This window comes from Rhea pennata, chromosome 14 (genome assembly GCF_028389875.1).
Source record: "Rhea pennata isolate bPtePen1 chromosome 14, bPtePen1.pri, whole genome shotgun sequence".
Lineage (NCBI taxonomy): Eukaryota > Metazoa > Chordata > Aves > Rheiformes > Rheidae > Rhea > Rhea pennata.
Window position 1 is genome coordinate 15836650 of NC_084676.1, and position 15897 is coordinate 15852546.

At 60.3% G+C, this 15897-nt stretch overlaps 1 protein-coding gene across 1 annotated transcript in view; it reads left to right on the plus strand.

Moving 5' to 3' along the window:
* Positions 1-1818: 1818 nt before the first annotated feature.
* Positions 1819-15897, plus strand: part of PDGFRB (platelet derived growth factor receptor beta) — a 31418-nt gene continuing 17339 nt past the window's right edge. Inside the window, exons 1-5 of the mRNA XM_062586997.1 lie at positions 1819-2020; positions 13151-13228; positions 14365-14661; positions 15099-15365; positions 15580-15707. Coding sequence (XP_062442981.1) covers positions 13180-13228; positions 14365-14661; positions 15099-15365; positions 15580-15707 — 741 coding nt within the window. The 5' untranslated portion in view covers positions 1819-2020; positions 13151-13179. The remainder of the gene's footprint in view (positions 2021-13150; positions 13229-14364; positions 14662-15098; positions 15366-15579; positions 15708-15897) is intronic.

A 15897-nucleotide genomic window follows, 5' to 3' on the forward strand; every position in this document is an offset into this window, starting at 1 on the left:
AACAAAACACCCGGCCCCGCATGCCTGCAGCAGCCGCCTGTTTCCCGGGATGCTGCAGGCTTTCCCAGCATCCCAAAACAACGGCCCATCAGCTGTAAAACCTTATTTCAGGAAAGGGTTTGGCTCACCCAGGTTGTTCTTGCTCCCAGCCCGCGGATGAGCGCGGGGGTCACCCGCCTGCAGGGAGGAGGAGGGGGATGATGGCAGAGCTGGGGCTCATGCCCTCAAGCGTGGTCGGAGCTCCCTGCCAGGCTGCATGGCCACAAGCTCCCATCCAGTCCCTCTCAGGGGCTGCTTCCAGGCTCTGGGAAGCAGCTTTCAGCCAAAACGGGATCGCTGCGGCCCCCTCGCCACCTGCCCCATTGCCTGCTGGCCCCAAGCACGGCCAGCTTCGCTCAGCACGGACGCTGGTGTCCCAGGGCTGCGGCGCTGGGTACCGGGAGAGCTCCAAGGCCCAGGGACCCTGCTGGAAGGGGACAGCGCTTGGCCAGCAGGACGGTGCCACTGGGTTTCTCCCTCGTGGGGTCGGGAGCAGCGACGTCCCACCGTGCTGGCACGGGGATGCTGCAGAGCTCTGCTGTGCAGAGGTATTCCCACCCACGCGTCCCTGCGCCCGGACCCATCGGACGTGTCTCTGTCCCTTGGGAAAGTGTCGGGGACAGCCATGCGCACGGCACGTTCCCTCTCTCGCCTGCGCCCCATGTGAGCCCCGTCTCATGCTCGTGGGCTCCAGCTCTGCACGGCAGACGGTCCCGCACCCTGAGGGGCCGCCCGGGCCCCCTCGCCCCACGGCGCTGCTCACGGGGCCACCAGGCAGCCGCAGCCCCGCACGGAGCGCACCGCACGCCGGGGGCTCCCGCGGCCCCAGCCCTCGCTTCCCTTTGCCACCGCTGGACGAGAGCCCGGAGTACCCAGGATGCTCCCGCTCTGGTTTTTCATCAGGGAATAGAAAACTTAAATAGAAACTTAAAGCACCATCATGAACCTGCTTCCAAGCCCTCACGAGTGCTCGGGCATCGCAGCAGCGGGCGCGGGTCCCGCAGGCAGCTCGGCCCCCTCCTCCCCGCGCCCTCCGGCGCCCCGGGGAGGGTTAAAACGCACGGCGGGCGCGCGTTGGCGGTCCCCCAGCGCCGGAGTCACGGTCCCGGCGAGGCATCCGAAGGGACCGCGCGGAGTCAGCTCGGCACAGGCCTTCTTTAATAAAAACATGAGTCAGCTGCTGGCGTGGGCAGCGGATTTTCTAAACATCCCCTCATATCCTGAGAAAGGGGGGGGGGGAAGGAGTGGGGGGGGGGGCTTGAGGGAAAAAAAAGAGAAAAAGAAAATAGGGGAAAAGGCTAGAATTGAAAGCAGACACAGGGAGAGGGCAGCTCCCTTCTCCAGGAGGCGGCTGCCGGGCTCTTCGGGCTCCTTTTGTTTCCCGTTAGCTGGGCTCTCGCCGCTCCCCGCCGCGGCCGCCGGCGGCAAAGCCCCCCGCTCTCCACGGCTGCCTTGGCTTCTCCTCCTTTTCCTCGTTCTTTTTTTTTTTTTTTTTTTTTTCCCCTTCGCCTCATCACACTCATCTGTTGGGCTGCAATCGAAAGTTTCGCTCCGCGAGCGGCCCCGGAGAAAGCAGGCAGAGGAGGAAGTCGGCGGGAGCCGGCTCCTCATTGGAGCGGGAGCCTCCCCCCTTCTCCTCCTCCCGAGGCCCCTTGTATTTATCCACGCACACGCACGCACGCACACGCGTGCACACCCCTCGGCCTGCGGCTGCCGCCGCCGCCGGACCCCCTCCCGGGCGAGCTGGGGGCTGCCCCGGGCGCTGCAGGGATGCACTAGGGAGCAAACGGAGCCTTTGGCTGCAGCCCAGCCCTGGCACAGCCCGTCCTTGCCTTTTTTTTTTTTTTTTTCCCCTTCCTCCTGCTTTTGCTTCTTCCCTTCCCTCTCTTTCTCCCGGGAAAGGCAGCCGGCAAGGAGAGCGGCGGAGGAGAGCGAGGCGTTCGCGGCGGCCAGCGCCCCGGGACCGCGGCCCCCGCGCGAGGTAAGCCCCCCGCGGCGCCGTGCCGCTCGGCCCCGGCTGTCGCGCCGGCGCGCCCGGAGTGCTGGGGAGTTCGCGGTTGGCGGAGGGCGGCCGAGCTCCGCAGCATCCCCGCGGGAAAAGCCGTCCCGGCAGCCGGCGCGGGGACACTGCGCCCGTAGGACCGCCCGCTGCGGTGGGAGAGGACCCCCTCACCCACCCCCGCCGGCGCCCACCGTGTGCCTCCGAGGAGGCTCGCAGGAGGCCGGCGCGGGAACGCGGACGTGGTGCTCGGGGCAGCGCTTTGCCCTGTGCTTCCCTCCCGCGGTTTCGGCGGGTGCTGAGCGCTCCCCTGGCGCCGCTGGACCGCTGGAGCTTTAACCATCCACGGCTGTCCCGAAATGCTCCCAGGGACATGCCGTTTCTGCCGCCGGCCCTTGGCTGGAATCGTGCCCCCGTGGGCCAGGCCGCCCCGGAGACGGGTGTCTGCGACACGGGCACTCACACTGCGGCTTTTCGGGGCCGCTGCAGGAAGCAGCGTGTGCGGGGCCACCGGGCAGCCGGGACGTTTCCAAAGCAGGGCCCGGGGTGCCAGGGGATGTTGTGCTGCCCCGTCGTTGTCCCAGAGGAGCTGGGGTTTCTGCTAAAGCAGCTGGCCAACAGCGAACGCAGCAGCTGCTGGAAGGCCGGTGGCAGGGTTCGGCATACAAACCCCGTGTGCAGGGTCTTGGCAGGCTCTAATCTTTCTGGATGTTCTTTCCTTAACGACAAGGGCTAGAAAAGTTGAGCCTCAGTGCTCCTCGAGCCATTGCCCCTCTGACACATGGCTGGGAGAGAGCGCTGGTGCATCCCACGTTCCCAGGGAAGCGGCACGTTTCCTTTCGGCAGCCTGAGCCGGCAGCAGAGATACGGCTCTGCCCGGCAGAAGGCACACGCCAGGCTGATTCGGCGGTGGAGCAGCCAGGTAGCTGCTTCTGGGTTGGCAGCCTGCCCTGATGGGAGGCTTGAAGTCACTCCTTGATGTTGCTGCTGCCTCAGCCCGGCGGGCTGGTGGCCCATGCTGCCATCCCTGTCTCGAGGCAGCATCTCCAGGGCCAGGAGTCGATCGGTTCATCAAGAGGGGCTGGTGTTTGGGAGAAGTCACAGCAAGCCATTTGCAGCGCACAGAGGGTTTTTTCTTTCCCTAAAACCAAATGTCCCTTCTTCCATCTCAAGGATGGAGCTGAAGGCCGTAGCTACCTCAATGTCCTGGGCTCATGCCCCACAGCTCCACAGAGCCCTAATCTGGGTGCCAGTAGTCTGTAAGGGTAGCACGATCTAAACACCAGCATGGTAGAAGCACAACCTGCTGTAATGCTGCAGTCGGTGCACTTAGCAATGGCTTATTGTCAAATGCTTTGGGCATTTCTAGCAGGGTCCCGCAGAGCTCTGGCCTGGGCTGGGTTCTGCGCAATCTTTGCATTAGCAGGCTGGACGATGGCAGTGTGCACGTACTAAATACTGGGCTGACGCCAGGCTCGGGTGGGCAGCCAGGACTTTGGCGGATGAGAGCTCAAAATGATCCCCATGGGCTCTGGGAGGAGCCTGGTGTCAATAAGACAAAAATGAGTTGGGACAACATGCTGCATTTCAGAAGGAAGCATTAAATGGCCGTACATGATCTAGGGAGCTAACTGTCTCAGCAGCGTGTAGTGTGGGAAACGATCCGGGGGCTGCAGCGGACACAAACCAGATTGCACTGTGCGGCGCAGGGAAACCAGCAGCCCTTCCTGTGGGCTGTGCCGAGAGGAGCACGGCTGGAGGCGGTGTGCACTGGGCCGTCCCACGCTGGCATGGAGCAGCCGAGTCCTCTCTGCCGAGCAATGCGGGTCCGGCCGCTGGGTCTGGGCTGGAGCTCTGTACCTCACCAAAAGCAGAAATCAGAAAGGTTTGGGGAAAGCACCATGATCAGAAGCCCAGGAAAGGCTGCAATAGGGGTTGATGGGGCTGTTGAGTTGCTGGACGGTGGCAAGAGATGGCACGCCATCCTTGAGCACATGAAAGGTTGCTGCAAATAAAAAAGTTACTTTTAGGGAAAACTTCTCTAGGTTTAAGACAGGCTGCCCAGTGAGGCCAGGTGCCATCAGCACTGCAGATTTCCTAGACCAGCTAGGCAGCATCTGGCTGGAAAGGATGCAGCACCACAGCACGACGGTGATGTGACGGTCTCCCCTCCAGCCTCATTGTTCATGGGTCTATGACAGGACGGATGTTCAATTCATTCAAAACAGTATTTTTATGCAGAAAAGAGCATGGAGTCATTCTCCAGCACTGCCAGGACAAGAAGAAATTGTCCTACAGGCAACAGAGTAAAACTGAGGTTAGGAAACTCCTCCTGGCTGGTGCCGCACAAGAGGAGACTCTGTTGGCTGGCCATAGGATCACCCTTGAGACAGACTGGTTGGACTGGCAGGATCAGAGGTGTCTGTGCAGGCTGCATCCCAGCCCATGCTGGGCCTAGGAGGTCTCCTGAGGTCTCGTCTGGCCCTGGAGGTCCGATGTCCTGATGCCCATTGCCAGCCCGTCTGCAGAGTGAGGTGGCCGCACTGGCCCCAGGGCCCCAGAGCAGAGGGAGGTGTGGGACAGCGTGGTCCAGGCTGGCAGGAAGCATCCTGTCTCCACGAAGGAGGACCCAGGGCTGGATGCTTCAGGGAGTTTGTTTGTGCTTAAACTGAGGGAAAGCAACCCCCCAGCGAGGATCCGCGAGGGGAGCATATAAACTGGGTATTGTTTCTTGAGGGGCTGGAGCAGCTCCAGAAGGCTCCTTCCGCTCTGCCAGGCAAATCGGACATAACGAGGGTTGTTTTAGGGGTGGTTATTTCCCCTCCTCCTCCGCCGGTTGCCTAATTAGGCTCCCAGTGCCCGGCGCACCTCTGCCCCGCTCCGCTCCCAGCGGGGACGTCCCTTTCTGGAATCACGGTGGTTTCCAGGAGCCCTGCAGGATGCAGATCCAGACGTGCAGAGGGAGGCAGGGGACACCGTGACATGCCAGCTGTCTTACCTTGTGCCTTGGTGTCCCCAGGCTCCTGGGCTTTTGCTGCAAGCCTTGCAGGCATCCTGCTGCAGAGGGAGGCCAGGCACAGGGCTCAGAGGGGTGCTGGTGCCTGGGCTGCGGGCTGCTGCATGGCCCAGCCCACGTTTCTGCACATGTTCTGCTCCCTTCCATGCTACCACTAACCTGGAGGCCCTAAGGTGAAAAGTAATGGCAGGAAGGGACCCTACGAAAGGTCCCGTGGAAAGGCTGTTGCCATAAAACTGGAATTTGTGTAGTGTAAATGGTGTATGGCTTTCTGCAAGCATTGGTGGGCTCATCAGCTCCCAGGCTCGCGGCAATGCCGGCACACTGCCCATCAGGCTCGTCCGACACTGCCCCACGCTCCCGCCAACCTCGGGAGCGGAGAAGGGCAGGAGGCTTTCGGGTGCATGAGCAGAAACCAGGCAGGGTGGGAGAGCGCCGGGTGCTACCAGGGCTTTGCACCGCGTGTCCAAGCCCCGGCGGCAAACCCGGACCCCAGCCGGAGCGCGCAGGGAGACAGACAGAGTGGGAGGCATCGTCTCCCTGCTAAGGAGACGTCTCCCATCCCTAAGCGCAGGCTTTCGGGTGGCTTCGCCCCCGGCGGGGCCGAGACAGGGCTGCGAGGGGCTCCCCCAGCTGCAGCACGTCCCCTGACAGCGGGCGACACGAAAGCCTGCCCCTCTGCACGGGGCCCCATCCTGCTCGGCCCCGTGCGCTGGGCGCTCTGCCTTCCCTTTTCTGGCCCATCTACCACGCAAAAGAGGCTGTGACTGAAATCTTAATGCTACCGAGATGCAGTAATTGGCACCAATTAAATTGCTACATTCATGTTTGAATTGCTTTAACTGGCGAGACACACTGTCTTATTTATACAAAAAAATATGTTTGCTTGTGGGTTTGTTTGAACTGGGGCCAGGAGAAAATAAACCATTTCAAGCTCTGCTCTCTGAAAGCGCATTCTCCACTTGCAAACTGGAAGTCACCTCGGTTTCGGTATTTGCCTAGCAAATGGCTGCAGAACAGAAAGCCCCACTCCCCTCGGGGCTGAGCACCTCGAGAGGGTCCCGTCCGCCCTCCCCACCCCTCGCCGAGCCGCCAAGTTTCTCCCTGCAGCCTGGGAGCCTGCTGGGAGTGTGTGGTCTGATGCAGAGAGGCAAATTCCTCGTGCAAAGCCTTGCCCCGAAGATTTACTACCTAAATGCATCCGAAATGCATTTAGGGGCATCCGTGATTTGTGCCTGGTCGGAGCCTGGGCTGCCAGCACGCTGCAGCAGGCCGGGGCAGGGGGCAAAGCGACTTGCCGGAGGCAGCCTCGGAGGCAGAGCCACGAGGAGCCGGCGCTGTCTCCCAAGTCACAGCTCCATGCCTGGCTCCTTATCCAGCTACCAGGCAGTTTCGGAAAAGTGGGACCAAATCTCCAAAACCAGCTTCTCTCCCTACTCCCCACCCCCGATTTACTGCCCTTTCCCACCAGCGCCGCCGTCCCCGGGCCTTGGTCCGCTCCTCCCCGACTGCAGCTCTGGTGAGCAGCTAATCCCAGCCACGAGAGCAAAAAACCCCGTAACAAAGCAATTAAGCTCGGGTGCCTCGCAGGCAGCAGGGGGAAGGAACCCAAACGCATCCACGCAGACTACGTCCCTCCTCCCCGGCAGCACCTCCCGGGCCCGCGTCTTAGGGAAGTTTTCCGACTGGGACCAGGCTGCTGCCATTCGCCGGGACGGGGCTTGCCGGCCGCCTGCGCCGGGACCCGGGCTTTGGCGCGGGAGGCCCTGAGACGCCGCCTGCTCCAGCGGCTTCGCAGAGCTCCCGCGTCCTTCCTGAGCCCGACGCTGCGAATGCGGGGAGGAAAGAGCAGGAGACGGCTGCGCGTCCCCGCCTGTCTCGCTCGCCATCCCTTGCAGCGCGTGATTAGCGGTTGACTAGAGCCAACGAGGCCCTTCGGGCCCCTCTGCGCCCGTCGTGCCCCACCATCGCGGGGGCACTCGGGGGCGGGAGACGGGACTCTGATGTGCTGGGGGCTGCTTTCCTTCCGGCGTCTCCCCTATTAAAGCTTTTCCCTGCAATTAATAAGGGAAGACCAGGTCGCGGCTCTCTGGCAGCCGCGGCAGGAGCCGGCAGCGAGGAAACCTCCGCAGCCGCCAGGGCACCGGCGCAGCTGCCGGGACGGCGCCGGGCTCTGCGTGCGCGGCACGGCGAGCGGGATGCTCCCCGGGGCGACGGGGCACGGCCCCCGGCCCTCCTCTCCCAGCCCCCCTCGGCCCTCGCCCGGGTTTTTTCCCACAGCCCGGGCCAAGCTGGCGAGCTCCCGGGCGCGAGCGCCGGCCCCCGGCCCGGCCGTTCTCCGGGCGGCGGAAGCGGGGGAGCATGCGCGGCCGGCAGGGCGACGAATCCCGGCACTCGGGGCTGGGGGGGGGGGGTTATTTATAACGCTGGCGTCTCTCCAAACAGATGTTTCGTTTTATTTTGAACTTGCATAAAATAGGTCACTCGTTTTCTCCGTCTCCCATGGGCTTAAACGGAGGGGCGACGCGGGAGGAATTAGGGGCGAGAGAGCGGCGCTCCGCTTGGTCCCGCGGCTCCGCACGCACGGTCCATGCAGGGGCGCGCGGCTCCCGGGCGGGCTCATGCGGCCAGATATGCACGCACGGCCCCGCGCCTGCCCCGCGCCTCCGGAGAGGCCGGCGCGGACCCCGGGGCCGACGCGCGCGGCCGGAGCTCGGCGCGGCTCGCCGGCCTTCCCGGCGGCCTCCCCCTCCGCTGCACCTCCTCCAGGTGCAGCCGGGAGCCGGCCCCGGGCACGGGCTGCCCCGAGCCCACGGCAGCTCTGGGCACAGCTGGCCCGAGCGCGGGCCGTCCCCGAGACGGCAGCTGCCCCTGCTTGGCCCGTCGCCCGCGGAGCCCGGGCCACACCGGGGACACGTGGTTGCGGTTGCGAGCACTTATTCACAGCCAGCAGCTCAAGGAGCTCCGGCAAAATCGCTCGGAGGACTTGGGCCAGCGCCTGCGGTGTTGTCTGTGAGCGGGGCTGAGGATCAGGGTTTGCAAAACCTCACCTGTGAGCGAGTTAAAACAAACAAAAAAAAAGAAAAAAAGAAAAAGAAAGAAAACGCAAGCCCCGGCACAGGGCACCTGGGCTCCAAGTCTCCCTGGTGTCCCCAGCACTGGGGCGAAAAGCCAGGCCCCCCTTCACCCTGGCAGGCAGCAGCACGAGGAGGACCACCTGGGGAAGCACTTCTGGGGCGGCCCCTCTGCGGCAGGGATGCCCTCGGCCCCAGAGGCTCCCAGCCCCTCTGCCCGGTGTCAGATTTCCTACCTCTGTGTTTTATCATCAGCTGTTTACGGGCCGGGGGACATGTGCGCGCTGCCTAATTCCAGCCATGTGCTGGGAAAAAGAAAAAGAGCTCTGTGATGATAATCTGGCCTGTGAGTAAAGGCGGTGTCATGGGAGCCGAGGGACCCCGGAGGAGAGATGTTGCAACTCCGGACAGTTCCAGCCAAGGGAAAAAAAAAAGAAAACACTCAGATTTATTTAGATTAAAGGGTGGGAAAGAAGCAGTCACAGAAGCCGGGGGGAGGGTGGCAGAGGGAAACAGGACCAGCCTAAGCGTTTCCTTGCCAGACAAGCAGAGCTTGGGTTTCGGGGCTCACCAGCCGTCGTCCGGGGAGCTCTCTGCCCTCGGAAGCGGGGGACGGGGCCCCGGGACGGGAGAAGCCCTCCGTCCCTGGCTGCGAGCGGCATCAATCACGGGATCCATCCGGGGCTCTCTTATTGCGCGCGGGCACCCATGATCTCACCTAATGACTCAGATGCGTTTAGAGAAAGAAGAAATAAAGCATATTTTGCTTCCCGCTAATTTGCACCAGATGTGCTTCGCCTGCTTGGCAGGACCCCGCAGCCGGCGAGCATTGTGGGAGAGCCGGGAATCGCAGCCCGGCTGGGGCTGCGCCTGCAGGAGAAGGGGGGACGGGCGAGCTCGGAAGAGAAAGCGAGAGGAAGGGAAAGCCTAGCTTCCCCACCCTGCCTCTGCCGCGAGCCGGCCTGCCCAGGACAGCACCGGCCGACGGGCGCAGGCGGTGTCCCAGGAACCACAACCGCGTGGGGCAGCAGGAGTTCGGGCTTGTTTGCCGAGAGGGGGCCGTGCGCCCTGATTTCCACCAGTGACCAGTGGTTCGAGGTTGCTGTGGCCGCAGCCGCGGTCGTGCTCCCCCTCCCTGGCGTGCAGCGCCTGCTCCCTCCCAGTGCGCCGCCTACGCAGGCTGCCTCCCAGCTCCTGTGCTTTGGGGTGCTTGCTGGCCCCAACTGGTCCTCCTGGTGGCATGAGTGGTTTTGGAGAGAGGCAAAAACGCGATCTAGGGATGTTCAGGTTGTGGGCAGTGAAGCAAGAGGGCCTCCTTGGCATTGATCACCGTCTGTTCGGATCTCCCCTGGCTTCTGCGGAGCTGTAACCAGACCCGTCCCACGTGGGCCTGTGCTTTGGGATGGACAACGTGATACACTACTCACGCCAGCAGCGTTTGCCAGGCATGCAGAGATACTCTGCCAGGGGCACAAGTGCTGAGAGCAAGAGTTGAGGGAAGGGGACTCTGATGCATGGTGGGACCTGCTGAGCAATATCAAAGTGACTTCCTGCCTTGTCACCCTAGAATATTCAAGATTGAACCCACAAAATATGTTCTGGGTATTAGCAAAGGAGTCTTTGGCTTAGTAGCATCCTCAAACAAGAGACAGGTTTGTTGCTGGGAGAACAGTTATAAATCAGCAAGGTTTGGTGCAGCTCAAGCACCTTCACAAGGCTCTGCAAGGTGGGGAGAGGTGGCAGAGATGGCTGATGAAATCATGCCTCCCTGAAGGAAGGTGGATGGTCCCCAACAGAGGCTGGATGCCTCCTCATATCTGGAACTGTGGGCTTCACCCTGTCCCACTGCAAAAATTTAAGTCCAAGTTCATCAGCCGAGGAGGCATTGCTCCTCCAGCCACCGACTGCAGCAGTGGGGAGGGGGGAACAGGAGGGAAGGCAGAGGAGAAGGCACTTGGACGCTTTCACTTCCAGGAGAACCGTGCCGGAGCAGGCTGGGAAGCCCAGAAGCACCATTAAAGTGGAGAGATAAGGCCGGACAACGGGGCTTTGTGCCCCGGTCGCCCGTATCTGCGTCCCACTTGGGCTCGAACCGTCTGGGATGCGCTCGCAGCCCTTGGGCGCGGCGGCGAGAAGAGCGGCGGCTGCTCGAAGCTGGGGGGAGCCTTCCTCCCCGCGGCGCTCAGCAGAGCCCCGGCCTGGCCGGCGCGTGGGGCCGAGCGCGGGGCCGAGCGCGGCCGGCCGGCAGCGTGGCCAAGCCCGCCCAGCCCGCCCCGCTGACCTCCCAGCCCCTCTCCAGCCAAATTCCTCTTTTAGAATAATAAACAGTCCTGCTCCAGGGCCGCGGCCAGTTTGCCCTCGCTTCTCAGTGCTGGACGGGGGGGGGGGGCCTGGATCCGTGCTTGGGGACCACAGAGGGGAGGACATGCGTGGGGATGGGGACCCGGGACGTTGCCTGCGCTGCTGCAAGGTGGGAGGCAGCCGTGGGCAGTGGCATTGCTAGAAACATCTTATCACTCCGGCTGTGAAAGAAAAGCTGAGACTGAGGAGGGAAAGAAGAACTGTTCTCAAAGCTGGCAGGGAAATGGGTGCTTCTGTGTCCCTATGCAGCACCCGTGTGTGCACATGTGTGCAAGCACCTGCATCCCCGGGACAGGTAGAGGAAGGTTTGCACTGCTTAGCCAGGCTCTGGGCAAGAGGCTCGGAGCGGGGGCTGTGTAAGTGGGGAGCAAGTCTGTCCTCTCTCCGCGCCTGTCGCGCTGCAGCGTGTGAGCCTGTCGGAGATGCCAGCACGTCCTCCAGGATGGGCAGAGCCCTGCATCTCCTGCATGCCTCTCACCCAGGCCAGACCAGACAGACAAGGGAGAGGTCACTCCCCATCCCGTGAAATGCTGCCAGCCTCCCACTCTGCTCAGGAAGCATCTCCAGCAGAAATGCCTTTCTACAAAACTAGCAGTTTTATTAAAACCAGCTATGAACACAGGAGAGGCAGCCAGAGGCGGCAGGCAGAGGGTGCAGGGCTCTCACTGCTCTCTGGAGCAATGTCCATGCTAGCCCAGTACCAAAATGCAGCACCTTGCCTGCAGTAAGGCTAACGGTGGCTATCACAAAGCTGGACGGCCAGCTAAAAGCTTAGCACTAGCTTGGGGAGATGTGCGCTGCTGGAAGGCATTGCTTTGGGACGGGCCATCCAGCCAGGCTTGTGCACACGGGCAGGGAGGGGTGAAAGGAGATGATCCTGGTTGTCCTTGCAGCCTTGGACATTGAATAATGAATGAATGACACAGCTTTTCAAAGGAGAAGTGGGAAACAAAGCTAATTGTCCCGATGGCATTGTCTTAGGAGGCAGTGAGATTAGGTTGTCCCTACTTGTCCCCTCTCCTGCAGGCTGGTGTGCTTGGAGGGTGGGAGCAGCAAGGTCATATCCATTTACAGCCTGAATTGCACCTTGGTAATTTCATCCTACCCACCCCCAGCTCTTCCCCAAAGTGCTCTCATCCCCTCTGGCAAATGCAGAGGGAGTCACAGAGGGATTTTGTGGAGAGAGGGAAGGAGAAAGGGAAGCTGCTGAATAAGCTGGAGACCTGGAAGAGTTTGCTGGTAAATCAGATTTTCCTGAGCCAAAGCAAGAGAATAATAAAAACATCTGACGAGTGCACGTCATTTAAAAACAATTTCCTCTTAGCATCAAGCAGACCCAGACACAACTCCAGGGCCAAGCGGCAACATGTTGGTCAGTAAGAGACAGTACCCGGAGCCGGGCTGCAGCCCCAGATGCCGCTAACGCTGGGGTCCCGGCGCGCGGAGGGCAGGCCCTGGCAGCACGGCGCGGCGCAAGACGCCCCGGGAGCTGGGAGAAGGGAGGTGGCCCCGCTGCAGGGCGGCAGCTCGTCCGCGGATAGCGGCACGGCTGGGTCATGACGTTCAGATCCGCGTGGAAACCTTCCCAAAGCCCAGGAGAGCCGAACCGCCGCTTTGGCTCTGCCGAGCCTGTTGCTCAACCCTCAGCGGCCGCCCGCCTCCCCGGCGCTTCAGCCCCGGGGGCCCTGCTCCCTCGCCCAGTGCCGTGCCAGTTGCTCTTGTCCTATTTTCAGCCTAAATCTCGACAGGGAACTCTCCTCCCATTTGTTCCCGGTCCTTAGGGACTGGTCCTCCATTTCGCCCAGCTTTCCCCTGGAAAGCCTTTCCCCCTCCCTCCTCCTTTCCTTGGCTTCTTCGTTCGGTTGTACGGAAATGCTCGTCGCTGACCTGCAGGTGTGAGGACATGGGATAGCTGTCGCCTCGTCGCGCGGGGGACAAACCTCCCTGCTCGTGGGAAACGCTGGCCTGGTCTTTTCAGGACTGTCTGCTTGCACCAGGGATGGTTGGAAATGCTCAGTGGGAAAGATTTTGTTAGAAATTTTGTGAAAAGGGGGTGTTTAACTAAAAAGCCTTCTTAAATAGTCCCTTAAAATATATGTATTTTAAACCAAAACACAAGAAATCCTCAGGTTCTTTTGGGGGTGCTGTTGGAAGAAGCAAAAAATGTGGGAGGAATTAGTTGAAGAGAATCCATTTCCTGACAAGCTTTATCTCAGTGGAGCTGAGGGAAAGCAAAGCTAGGGGAAGAAAGGCAAGGAGCAGAGCAGAGGGACGGCGAGAGCAGGGCTCTGCGGCGGGGGAGTGGCCTTTCCAGCAGAGATGAGCAATACTTGACACAATTCCTGCAGCATCCAGCAAGATCCCTGTTTACCACCAGGAGATACCATAGAAACAGCTCCTCTGGCAACTCCAGTGTGAGGGAAAACCAGGGCAACCGGCCAAGAGGAAAAGGCTGAGCGAAGGTCCCAGGGCACCGTGGTCTGGGCTGACCAGGCAGGCTGGAAAACTGAGAAGAAACACGAGGTTTCCGGCCAGGAGGCAGGAGCTGCTCCGACCCCCACGGCTGCAGAGCAGGGGGGATTGGGGTGAGGCCCTGTCTAGGGCGGCCAAGGGAGCATCTCTGCTGGCCGCGCTGCGCTCACCCTGCTTTGCTCTTGGCAGGACTCAGCCGCTGTGCCGTGGACCCCACCATGCCGTGCCCTTTGCTGAAGACAACCCTTGGGCTCCTCTTCCTCACCGGTGAGTGATGCGGCTGGGGAGGTGTGCACGGGTTTAGGCCCTGCTTGGGGAACCTGGCCTGATATGCTCACCCCAGCCAGGGCGATGGGGAGCAAACGGCACTGGGAGGACAGACATTGCACAGCGTGCGCCAGGCATGTACGTGACAGACAGACACAGAGACACATCAGCTCTCCGAGGCGCACACGAGCCTGACTGTCACGTTGCGTGCATGGGATGCATCCGCCTCCTCTAATGACTTGGGTTCATCAGCCCATGCTAACCCAATCCCATTGCGGGCAAGATGTGAAGTCCCGACTGGTTTCGCGCTGACACACAGCTGGGCAGGAGGAGGCAACCTTTGGTGTGCTCAGCCCTTAGCAGACACCTGAGAAGCTACTGAAGCCAGATGTTACGGATGCCCCCACAGCAGGCAGGCTTCGATCAGATCCTGTGCACCCCATAGCCCCCATCCTGAGGTGATGGGGTGCTTGGCTGCACCTACTCTGCTCGCAGCGTGGCACGGTTTCCCCACTGCTCGGGTGTGTGGGGCCCTGGGTGCTGTGCCCAGCTGCCCTGCAGAGCCCATGCCCCTTCCCAGCCCCACCGGGACCTCTGGGCAGAGGGTGCAACAGGGACAACAGCAGTTGTGCGGGAGAGACACAGGAAACCATTCAGGAAGACTTTGCCTGCTCTATTGCTTCCATAGGATTTCCTGCAAGGTTTTGCTTTCATTCCTTTTTCATTTTCTTTTAAATTGACATTGTTTCTGGTTAATCTGTGTCACTTCTGAAACTGTCCCTACGCAAAGGCAGCTACTCAAGCAAGGAATTGCATCATTTCCCCCCCACACACACCCCCGCCGGCTCACTAAATGCACCAATAGCCTTTCCAAGCCTTTGAAGGTGCCTCTGAGACCTACAGCTACCTTTACAGAGACAGGCTCATTTTGAGTCAACGGTACTGCTATCTATAATGTCAGCTACTGGGACAACCTAGACCAGCTCATGGGACACAGAAAAGCTGAGGACATGAGTAAACATGTGGGAGATCCCCAGATCACCCTTACTTTCAGCCCTGTCCTCACCAAAAATTTCACTCGGGCCAGTGTAATAGTATCACAGTCTCATCTTGCTCCTCCAAATTCCCTCTTCCAGGTCTGCTGGAGGTAACATCTGGGGGCAGCAGGCTACATATCGAACCCAGAGATGCTGAAATTGTCCTTAGCCTCCACAGCACCTTCTCCCTCGTGTGCTATGGGGATGGCGTGCTGGTCTGGGAACGTGAGGGTCAGACTCTTGCCACCTCACTGGAGATCAAGGATGGTGTCTTCGTCAGTAATCTTACCCTCAGGAACGTGACAGGCCGTCAAACCGGGGAGTACCTGTGCACCTACAGCCCTGACCAGGCTCCAGAGCCAACAGAGAGGAAGTCTGTTTACATCTACGTTCCAGGTATGGGACAGTACGTCCTTGCCTCTGCATTTCTGCGGAGGTCTAGCAACGAGGAGAAAGAAGGTCCTGAATTACTATTTGATCTCCAAGCACCTGGCCTCCCAAAATCCTTCCTCTCGGAGCAGAGAGCTCTCAAGCTATGTTTCTGACTCTGACATGTCTCTAGTACATTGGGTCACAGGAGAGGCCCACATTTCATGTGCTGGGCAAGTGATGGGGGAGGCAATGGTGCTAGCTGGCAGCTGGCCACACCTCTCACTCTCCTGTGAGTGGCTCTGTGTTGCTGTGATGAGGAGGAGCAGGCAAGGAGCACCATACAGCGGGAGTGTGGAGACAACCCGATGTTGGACCAGTGCTGGGGGTGGGGAGGGGCACAGAGCAGCCATAGTTCAGCCTTAGCCAGCTTACTGTAACCAGAATGCCTGTCTCTCCCACAGATCCCTCCCTAGTCTTCCTCCCCATGGCTGCTGAAGAGCTTTTCATCTTCATCACGGGCTACACAGAGGCCATCATCCCGTGCCGTGTGACCAACCCACAGATGCAGGTGACCCTCTATGAGAAGAAGGTGGAGAACCCCATCCTAGCTGCATATGACCCACAGCAGGGCTTCAAAGGTTTCTTTGAGGACAAGACCTACTTCTGCCGGACAATCGTGGATGACCAGGAGGTGGACTCAGACACGTTCTATGTCTACAGGATCCAGGGTGAGCTGCCCATGGCCCTTCTCTTTGTACAGCCCTGAACAAAGATTTGGCCCCTACCCATAAGCAGGGACATTTGAGATAAAAGGCAAATCCAGACAAATGGGGAGATCACATGGGCACAGGACCCATGCTGATAAGCAGCTCTCCCAGTGCTCCTGCTTTTTTGCTATTCCCTTCCTTCATCATTCATTCTTGTGTTTGACATCCTCCACAGTTTCCTCCGTGAATGTCTCCATCAGTGCAGTGCAGACCGTGGTGAGGCAGGGAGAGAACATTACCCTGATGTGCACCGTGAGTGGCAATGAGCTGGTCAACTTCAACTGGGCTTATCCTCGCAAGAAGGTGAGTGCTCTGGCCTCACAGTCTCTGGGCAGCTCCAGCTTTTGTCTAGATTTCCTATGGCAACCACACATCAGCATCATAGCAGTGCTCAAGAAGATTTTACCCCATGACAGAAGCTGTGGGATGCTGCTGATGCTGATGCTGCTGCCATGCAGGGAAGCTTCATGGAGAGATCCTTAGACTAAAGCTA